We start from the raw sequence: 10,069 nt of genomic DNA, 5'->3' as shown, positions 1-10,069 counted from the left end.
GAGGGCTAAATTGGAGATTCCCATTGAGGAGTCAGGTCACAGTACTGATAAAGGACAGTGATGCAGTCCCCCAAGCCCACCTTCCCATAAACCTTCCATGCGTTCCCCTCTACAGCTGTTCTTCTTCTTCCTCTTCTTCTTCTGTACTGGAGAGATTGAACCCAGGTCTTTCACCATGACCTACATCCTCATCCTTGCTTCTCTACATATTTGCATTTGGTTGAGTGGCAAGTAAAGAAACCAGGAGAGCTTCCCACTCTGCTACCCTGGCTGTGCTTAGTTCTTGGGGCCTCCACTGCCCTCTCTGTAATGTGGAGCTGGGACAACATGAAGTTTTCACAATATTGTGCAGCTGTCAAGAAATTTGGATGTGTGTATGCTGGGGTTTGATCCAAGAGCCCCTACACAGAGCCGTATCTCTCCCTTTCTCTTTGAGACAGGGTTTCCCTAAGTCGCTAAGTTACACAGGCTGAGCTCCAACTTTTGATGCTCCTGCCTCCGCCCCTAAAGAGTGCTGGGGTTGCAGGTTTGTGCCACCACAAAAGCTGGCTCTCCGAGTCTATGATTATGAAACCTGTCAGGGAGAGGAGCTCCTATAACTTGGTAAAGGTGTCTTTACATTGGAGTACTATATAACCATCATAAAGAGAACAGGAAAAGTTTCTGTCCTAACTTAGAGGCCCATCTGGGAAGGAAGAGAGAGAGAGAGGAAAAAAAAAAAAACCCAGCAAAGTGGCACCAGGCGTGACACACCTGTCACTCATCTCAGCTAGTCTGGAGCCTGAAGGATTGCTTGAGCCCAGGAGTTTGAAGTCAGCCTGGGAAACACAGCAAGATCTCATTTCAAAACAAATAATCCAAACAAATAAAAAGCAAGGTGGCAAACATTGCTCTAAATCTCACCTTCTATGTAAAGAAAGGAGTCTGCAAATGTGCCAGTCTATTTGCTGAGTTCCATTTATAAACTCTATCCCCTTGGCCCTGGGGGTCCTGAGCTGCGAGCCCAGGCCAAGGCCTCCTCTGCCCAGTCACCCATGACTCGACCCGCTTTGACCTCGTCATGCTGAGAGCTGACCAAGAGGGCTGTGGAGGCTGGCAGTGGGTGGACGAGCAGGCAGGAGGCCAAGGGCAGCTCCCACCATGCGCCTTTTTAGACTTAAAAATTTTTACATGCGAAGGTATTAATATTCAGAACGTTACACTGAGAATATCACATTTCTTGAGATGCACACTGTAATCTCAGCACTCTGAGAGGCTGAGGCAGAAGGATCAAAGGTCAAGGCTGGGCAACTTGGCAAGACCCTGTCTCAAAAATAAAAAAGGGCTGGGTGTAGCTCAGTGCAAAGACCCTGAGTTCAATCCCCAGTACTAAACAAAGATGCAGGCAGGCGTGGCAGCACATACCTGTAATCTCAGCACTAAGGAGGCTAAAGCAGGAAGATCACTGAGCTGGAAGCCAGTCTGTGCTACATAGTGAGTTTAAGGCCAGCCTGAGCTACATAGTGAGACACCTGTCTAAAAAGGAAAAAAGAAAAGAAAGGGAACCTCTTTCAGATTTTCCAAAGAGAAGAATGTAGGCAGAGTTTCACCCTAGCACAGAGGCCATCCCAGGTTCCTGGAGGAGCCAGGTGGTTTCATCCCTGGAGGGCTAGAGAAGGCCTCCCTGAGGTCAATGGGAGCCAAAGGCCTCCCTAGACTTGCATATCTTGTCCTTGGGGACTGAGGTCCAGACATGAACCCCAGGATTCACATGAGCAGCCAGACACGAGGAGAAAACAAAGCCATCTTCTATTTTCCCCTTCACAGAGAAATGGCAGCACTGGGGGATCCGGGCACAGCCCTGTTCTCCTTCCCAAACCACACAGCGTGATGTCACCCCTGGATTCACCGTGCGGCTTCATGATGGGCAGTAATTCAGTGCAGACATTTCTAGTGGCGAAGAAGTTTGTCTTCAGTGTCAGCTCAGCTTGAATGTCGAAGGGCGTTGGGTCATCCACTTTCAAAAAGAGGAGACAAAAAGAATCATGCATTTCTCCCTAAAATTCATGCATTACTTTCAATGGATAACAAATTAACAAAACAAGCTAGCTTAATTTTTTTGAGACAGGGTCTGTCTATATATTCAGGCTGGCCTCAAACTCACAGTATAGCCCTAGGTGGCCTCAAACTTGCATCCTTTTCTCTGCCTCAGCCTCCCAGATCCTGGGATTACAAGTGGGAGCCAGCATGCCTAGAAAGCAAATGAACTTTAAAACAGTACAGACCACTAGGCAGTGTTCCCTGCCTTCAGCGCCCATCAGATTCTCTGCACGGCCTGTGGACACATAGCTTTCGGGCTGGACCCTAGCTTCTTATGGGTGAGCCTGCAGCAACCTGGTAAGGCCAGCGCGTCTCAGCCAGGAACGTGCAGGTGGCAGAATGAAGCCTGCACAAGGAGTGCCCAGGATGCGGGTTGGGGTCCCCACTTTGAGGGGCAAGGCTCCCGGAGCACATAGGCACCTCCACCTGTTGTTCAGGGCTCAAGGCCACCCCAGGGTTGTCACTTCAGCTTCCCAAAGCTCACAGGCCGAGCTAGAGGTGCAGAGGGAGGAAGCCTGGGCCACCATGATCCCTGCAAGGGCAGGAGCTCTGTGCTGAAAGGGCTTCCTATATGTTCTTGTCCTAGGCTTGTCTCCCCCACTGTCTTGTAAGGAAGCTGGCTTGTTTATTTCTTTCCAGTCCCAGCACATTGGAGTGTAATAACTTTCTTAATGGAACAGTTGTTAGAATGAGAAATTGCCTTCATTTTTCTTTCCTAAGGGAGTTGCTTCTTAAAACCACGCTGGTGTTTGTCAACACACATCAGCCTCCTGGAGTCAGGAGTGGCTCAACTTCCTTCCCCCCCCCCCCCAGCGCCTGTCCAAGCCCTCCAAGCAACTAAGTATAAAATGCACTCGGGTACGAATGTGAGTTAGCTAGCGAGTCTCAGCTACACGTTTCCTGTCCAGAGCAGAGTGCTCCAGGCATCGCTGAATGTGTCCTTGATTCACCCCCGAAAAGAGAAAGCCCATAATCTTGGAGACCCTTTGCGGGGGAAAATGGTTATTGGATGAAACATAAGTCTGATGACTTAGCAAGGCGTGGTCCGCTCCCAGGAGGCCAGGGTTTTCACAAACAGACCCAGCTGAAAGTCTGGGAGGGCCCGGGCACCACACAGGCCGGCACAGGCCTTGGGGAGAGAAACCCGCCCAGGCGGGCTGGCGCTGGGCGCCTCCCGGGGGCTGATCGCCCGCACCGCCATTCCTGTGGTGCCTGCGGTTCACACTTCTGCGCCCTCAGAGCGCCCCAGGGACACCCGCACCCCAGCTCAGGCCTGCACTTACTCTTGAAGGCGATGCCCGCGTTGTTGACCAGCACGTTGAGGCCCCCGTACTCCCTGCGCAGGAAGTCGCGCAGGGCGCGGATGCTCTGCAGGTCGTCGATGTCTAGTTGGTGGAAGCGCGGGCTCAGCCCCTCGGCTTGCAGCTGCTGCACCGCCGTCCGGCCCCGCACCTCGTCCCGCGCGGTGAGCACCACGTCCCCCGGGAACCGCCTACAGAGTTCCCGTGTGACGGCAAAGCCGATGCCCTTGTTTGCCCCGGTCACCAGCGCCACGCGGGTGCAGGACGACATGGCTGGGTGCCCGGGCAGTGGACTTAATCAGAGTGAAGGTGGCTGTGAAGAAAGAGCTGTGGGATCCAGGGCTCCGACTCCTAGGGAACGAGACCGAGCGGTCCCGCCCCCGGGTGGGGCTCTGTGTTCCCGAGAATATGCGACGCCCGGACTCATTCTGGATCCGCCTCCGCTTGGCCAGGGTCAGCCTAGCGCTCAGGGCTGAGCGCAGTGGGCGGAGACAGTCAGCAGAGGCCGGGATCCCCGGCAGCCCCGCGGAAGCAAAGTTCTGGGGAGATCCCCAAGGCGTGAGCAACTAGCGCTAGCAATTTTCAGGAGCGCGAGCGCACCATCAGCTGCAAGATGCAAGCGCACGCCTTGATCTGCGGTACGGTGCGGTCGCCTCTTCTGCTGCGCGGTCCTTCTGCTACGCATTGAGAGGGTGAGAGAAACTATAGCGGAAAGGCGGCCCCAGGACACTCTAAAGTTCAGGCCGGGAGGCACCCTGCGAGTTCCTTGTGCACCCCCAAGGGGAAGTAGCTGCTACCGCTCCAAACTACTTAAGGACATGAGTTTATTAATCCTAAAGTTCTTTCTGTGAGTGTAAAGGCTCCGCCTTGAGTGGTGTCCCCTAAAGTTCTTTCTGTGAGTGTAAAGGCTCCGCCTTGAGTGGTGTCCAAGGATGCATCTACATGGATGGAGCCAGGAGGTCAAGGCACCTGTTGAGGAGCGATCTGGGCGCCCAGCCCACTGGATGCCTGGGTTGTGGGCGTGGCCTGCAGCTAGATCCCGCCCACCTTCCCTGGAAGCCAAGCAGTTCGGATCCAGGTGAGTTTGGTCAGTGACTTTGAGGTTTCGAGACAACCGTGATTTCATAGTGACTCATTTTTTTCGGAGTTGCCAAACTGCCTGAGCCTCTGCTGCCTTACCGCATCTTCTCTATCCGTCAGTCCCAGAGAATAGGAAAGCGGGCACCAGCCCTTCCTTCCTCATTTCTTAAAGATGTGAGATGACTTGGGCTCGGAATTTCTCTGGAACGAGTTTGATTTTATGGACAGAAAGGTATTTTTAAAATTTTTTGTTTTTGTTTTCCTTTTTTTGAGATAGGCTATCACTATGCTGCTCGGGCTGGCTTCAAACTCTGGGGCTCAAGTGATCCTCCTGCCTCAGCCTCCAGTGTAGCTGGAAATATGGACATGCCTCTGTGTTCAGTTTTTCTTTTCTTGTTTGCTTTATTTTTTAAAAATATCTTTTCTCTGTTCTTTCTGGCTAAAGATAGAACTTTTTTTCTTCCTCAAGGAACTAGCTTTTAGTTTCCTGATGCTTTTCTCCATTAATTTGTCCTGATTATATTGACTTTTGTTCCAACCCACCATGCTGTTTATGTTCCTTCTTGCGCTGGCTTTGCTCTCATTTAGTGAAGCGGTTATCCCCTTGTATTTCCTAAACCATTAGGGAAAGAACAGAAGGCTTTCTGGGCAACATGGTGTCTTTGGGGTTCATCTTTTTTTTCTTTGTCTTTTTGAGATCATCTCACTATGCAGTTCAGGCTGGCCTTGAGCCACTTTGTAGCCCAGGTTGGTTTTGAACTCACAGTGATCTTCCTGCTCAGCCTCCTAGGTGGGGTTCCTCTTGTTGTCCACATCTGTTCCAACATCTGCATCCATCCAGTGACTGTTAGGAACCTGTTAAGTACCAGGTGCCCTCAGGGGTGAAGCAACCTTTGGGGAGATGGCTCCTTGCCCCGATGCGCACTACCTGTGTGATCTTGGACAAGCCCCTAACTTCTCGGTGCCTCAGTTTGCTCATTTGTAAAATGGGAATAGAGTGTGAGCTCTTAGGATTGCTGCAAGGATTGCATGAGCTCATATTAGAGAGGTGCATCGAGCAGCATTGTGCCAAGATGGCACAATTTATACCACATGAGGTCACTGTGCTCTGCTACAGAGGAAATCAGGCGCATACCCCAGACTGCAGGGGCCTTGTCTCCAGGCCTTTGTTGATGTCCTCCCTGGTAAGAGGAAGCTCAGCTGACCACACTGCTGTCAGAATGCCCAGCCCAGGCTGGAGGCAGGGACAGGGCCCACTCTCTCCCTGGAAGCAAGGTGAAGGTCAGGTCGCCATCATTAGAGGAGGTGAGTTGGTGAGTTGGTAACTCCCCAACTTCTCCCCAGCCCTGCCCTTCACTGTCACCCTTGCCAAGTCTTAGTCACTTTGCTTGTGGCTGGAGCACAATCCTAGACACCCACGCCTTAAAGGAGGAGAGATTTATTTTGGCCCATGTTTCAGTACCTGGCTGAATCCTAAGAAGATACAATGTGGCAGAGGGGTCTGGTGCAGAGGAGTGGCTTTCATCACAGTGACTCAGAAGCAGAAGGTTTAGGACGAGGGGAGGGAGGGAGACGTGTCCTTCTGGGTCACAGCCCAGTGGCCCCCTCCTCTGAGCAGGACCCTGCTGCCAATGGCACATTTAGCTGTAGCCCCCCATGGTCCAGTCACCCCTGAAAGCTGAGCCTATGAGCACATGAAGCACGGGGAGGGCCTCCAGACAGAAGCCATGACAGCCAGAAAGTGTTAGGGCCACGCAGGGGTGACAGGGAGGAGCAGGTCCTGGTGGCATCACCTCAGTGAGTGGCAGCCATACCTTCTTCCCGTGCATGTTCTGTCCTGAGTGCTACACCTGGGTGGGGCTTGAGCAGGCAGGAGAAATCCTTGTGGTGACCATGTCTGGGGTCCCCTGGAACTGTGGAGGACCAACTGAGCAGCTCTCCTTGAAAGAAGAGGGACTGTCTCCATTTTGACTGAGCCTGACCCTATTTCCTTGTATTGTTCTGTACAGAGCTGGCTAGGGCTTCTGTTTATCCTTCACTTGGCCTTAAGCAATGTGTATTGGTCTAGCTGAGGTGCTGGTGATAGTCTTTGAAGGTGGCGTGGGTGTTTCCCTGGTAACCTATACCTGCTGCTCTTTAATGTGAGCTGGGTCAAGAGAGGACGGTAGAGCTAATGCTCCGCAGTGCTAGCTGGGATCGAGCCTTGAGATACTGGCTATGACTTCCTGGGGCTTGAAAGGCTACACCAAAGCTGAAGCACCAGACTTACCAAACCATTAGATACTATATAATGCGGCATGTTACCTCCTTGCAGAGCAACTTGACCTATCTGTAGAAGTAGTCCAAGAGAGAGACAGAGAGATAGAGACTCAGAGAAACGGAAAGACAGAGAGACAGAGAGACAGAGAGACAGAGAGACAGAGAGACAGAGAGACAGAGAGACAGTGAGACAGAGAGACAGCGAGAGGCATCTCATACCAGATGGGAAATTGTTGGAGTAGTTTATCCTACACAGACCCTCCCATGGTGTGAAATGGCCACATACCAAGGACCTGTTTTTAAAAACAGCTCCTGGTCAGGTTATTGTAAAGGCAAGAAATTATCAAGCAAGATAATAATGGTTTCTTATAGAGATGGATTATAATGTTCCTGTTATCCAAATGATTGAATACTATTTATTAAGTGTTGAGAGCCCACCTGTGCAATACGGTATTGGACTCGCTGCAAGACAGTGCCCTCTTGTGGTGTCATGGCCACACTGCATGGCATTTATGTGCTCGGCTCCCCAAAGGGCTGAGATGGGTGCTTAACCTAGTACCACCACTATGAAAATCAGTATAGAGACCCCACAAAAGAACTGAACTAAAAATTCAATTTGACCACCATTCTCCTTCTGGGGACCTTCCTGAAAGAGTTAAACATCATATTGCAAAGTTCACGTATACCCATGTTTGTAACAGCACAACTCATAATTGCTGAGTCTTGGAAATGGTCTATACGTCCATCAGTAGATGAATGGATAAGCAAATGTGGTACTTATACATGGTGGAGTAATACTGTGACATGAAGAAGGATAGACTTGAGTCAGATGTTGGAAAATGGATGCATGTTGAGACCATAATGTTAAGAGAAATACATCAAAACACATAAGCCTAAATATCGCGTTTCTTCTTATATGAGAGACCCACAGCATGAATAAATTAAAGAGCAAATAAAAGATAGATGATAGAAAATAGGGAGATCATTTATAAAAGAGAAGGGGACCAAGAGAACAGCACAGCTCCAATATCCCCTGTCTAAACAAGGTCACCGTCCTACTGTGTGCCTGCATGTCCCACACCTTCTCATCAGGGCACTAACCCCTGGGCTTGGGGCCGCCCAACCCAGCAAGACTTCATCTTAGCTGATCAGATCTGCAAAAATCTACCCCCAAAAGGGCACTACTGAGGTTTCAGGGTGACTTGAAGTTTTCTTTTAGGAGGAAGGGGCTCCAGTATTCACCCCACTATGAGTCAGCCATGGGATTCACCCAGAAAGAGGAAGAGAGAAGCCATCAGCCTGTTCCTGAGGCTGCTCTGGAAAATGCTGCCATGTGTTTGTGGTATGTGGAGAAACTGCAGAGCTGGGGAAATCTGTGGACACGTGAGGTGAGGGCTGCTTTAACACAAACAAAAACTGGAAGCTGGGCCTGCTGAGGCGTGGCTGTAATCCCAGCACTCTGGAAGGCTGAGGCAGGAGGATTGGAAGTTTGATTCTCACCTTTCAGCAACATTCTGTAAAAAATACAAAAGGGCTGGGAGGCGAGCTCAGTCCGAAGGCTTTGGGTTCAGCCCCCCGAGCTGCAAAGCAAAATCGCAGGAACAAAGAGAATGAAGGGTCAGGCTGAGAGCCAGAAAGAAGCAGCTGTGTCATCCAGAATCGGGAACTGTGAAACCTTCCAAGTGGTGCTACGCAGGCTGGCGGCCCATGGGTGGGAAGGGACAGAAGATGCGGGTGCGCACGCACACGTGTGCTGCGGGTCCGGTCGGCAGACTGGAACAGTGCTTAGTGGGACCTGCCGAGCGTTGCCTAGTAACAGGGTTACGTGGAAGAACAGGTTTCAGTGCTAAGGAAACTGGCTTGCTTTATAGGATGTTGGCACACAAACATGCCCCGGTGGCATTTCAGGTGACAAAAATATGACCAGAGTGGCTGGAAGTGGGCCTCGCTGACAGAGCACTTGCCTAGCATGTACAGGTCCTTGGTCTCATCCCTAGTACAAAAATAAAAGTAAAAATTGAAAAGGGGAGCAGAGGTAGGGAGGGGCCTAGTTTTGTGTTTCCACTGCTAGAAATAGAATCCTACTAGATTAAGAATTCAGGGTTTGGCTGGAGAGATACCTCAGTAGAATAAGTGCTTGCCTGGCACGCACAGGGTCCTGAGTTCAATCCCCAGCACCGAGAAGAAAAAAAAAAAAAAAGAATTCAGGGTTTATGGGGACTTTATAGGACATAAATGTAGACATGACTGGGCATGTTGCTCAGGAGTAGAGCCCCTGCCTAGCACCAGGCCTGGGGGTCCATCCCCAGTAGCATGAAATCAAACCAAACCAAAAAACCCTAGAATATAATGATAGTGAATAAAATGAATCAAGCCTAAAGGTAAAATACAAGTTAATAAAAAATGTTTCTCACTTCTAAAATAAAAAAGACGTTAGAACTGCTATGCAAATTCAGTTTGGGAATTTTTTTTTTTTTTTTTTTTTGTACCAGGGATCGAATTCAGGACCTTGCACTTGCCAGGCAGGTGCTTATGCTGCCGAGCTATCTCCCCTGTTATGCAAATTCAATATCTAATATTTCACTGCTCCCTATTGTTTTCTTACATACTCTAAAGAAAGTAACTGTTTCCATCACAGTCAAGGGCCTCAGTCTTACCAGTTGACTTCAGCATGCTGTAGAAAACATTAGCACATCAGTGTCTGCTGGGAGATGAAATCAGGAGGAACATGAGCACCTTTGCAGATCAGCCGTGGTGGAATGATCACACCCAGGGAATGGTTACATGCATGTGTGTGGCTCCTACATGGTCATGGGTTTTGTGGGAGCGAGAGAGACCTAACCCTGTAACTGGGTTGGGGACCTATCCAGACTCCTGATGTCCTAAGCAAAAATCCAAGCGGGACACCAAAGAGTAGCAGCGGGGTCAGTGATTGATTTGGAAGAGGAGAGACAGGATCCAGTCCACAGGGTGGAGCGGGCCAGTGGGAGCTGGGGGCACTGCAGGGCGTGGTGCTGAGGATTGGCCTGACTCAGCCCCTCCATGGGGTGGTGGAGTGTTTGACCTTCTATGACCCTTGTAGGAACTGTCATGGAGGCCATGGCCCACAGGGGTCAAATTTGCATAGTTAGTGACATGGCAATTAGGGCTGGGATAGACCCAGAGTTGCAGACCACTAGGTGCATAGGCAGGGACCTACTTTGTATAAACTATGTTACCTGGTTACCTCCTCCACTTGGGTTTAGACCTGGGCCTCTTGGGCCTGAGCTCAGGATTAACCCAGAAGGAGATTCAGTTCTAGAAAGCTGCTCCAAGGCAGGCCCTCCTTCATTCCTGCCATTTCCTTATTT

General features: G+C 50.4%; 1 protein-coding gene across 1 annotated transcript in view; it reads right to left on the bottom strand.

The window, feature by feature from the left end:
- The window catches only part of Cbr3 (carbonyl reductase 3), a 6,926-nt gene extending 2,905 nt beyond the window's left edge, over window positions 1–4,021 (bottom strand). Inside the window, exons 1-2 of the mRNA XM_004634356.2 lie at window positions 3,363–4,021; window positions 1,889–1,996 (exon numbers count right to left, since the gene is read on the bottom strand). Coding sequence (XP_004634413.1) covers window positions 1,889–1,996; window positions 3,363–3,651 — 397 coding nt within the window. The 5' untranslated portion in view covers window positions 3,652–4,021. The remainder of the gene's footprint in view (window positions 1–1,888; window positions 1,997–3,362) is intronic.
- Window positions 4,022–10,069: the final 6,048 nt, after the last annotated feature.

The sequence above is a fragment of the Octodon degus genome, unplaced genomic scaffold, assembly GCF_000260255.1.
Source record: "Octodon degus isolate 3935 unplaced genomic scaffold, OctDeg1.0 scaffold00061, whole genome shotgun sequence".
NCBI lineage: Eukaryota > Metazoa > Chordata > Mammalia > Rodentia > Octodontidae > Octodon > Octodon degus.
This window is presented reverse-complemented; position numbering and strand designations above follow the sequence as displayed.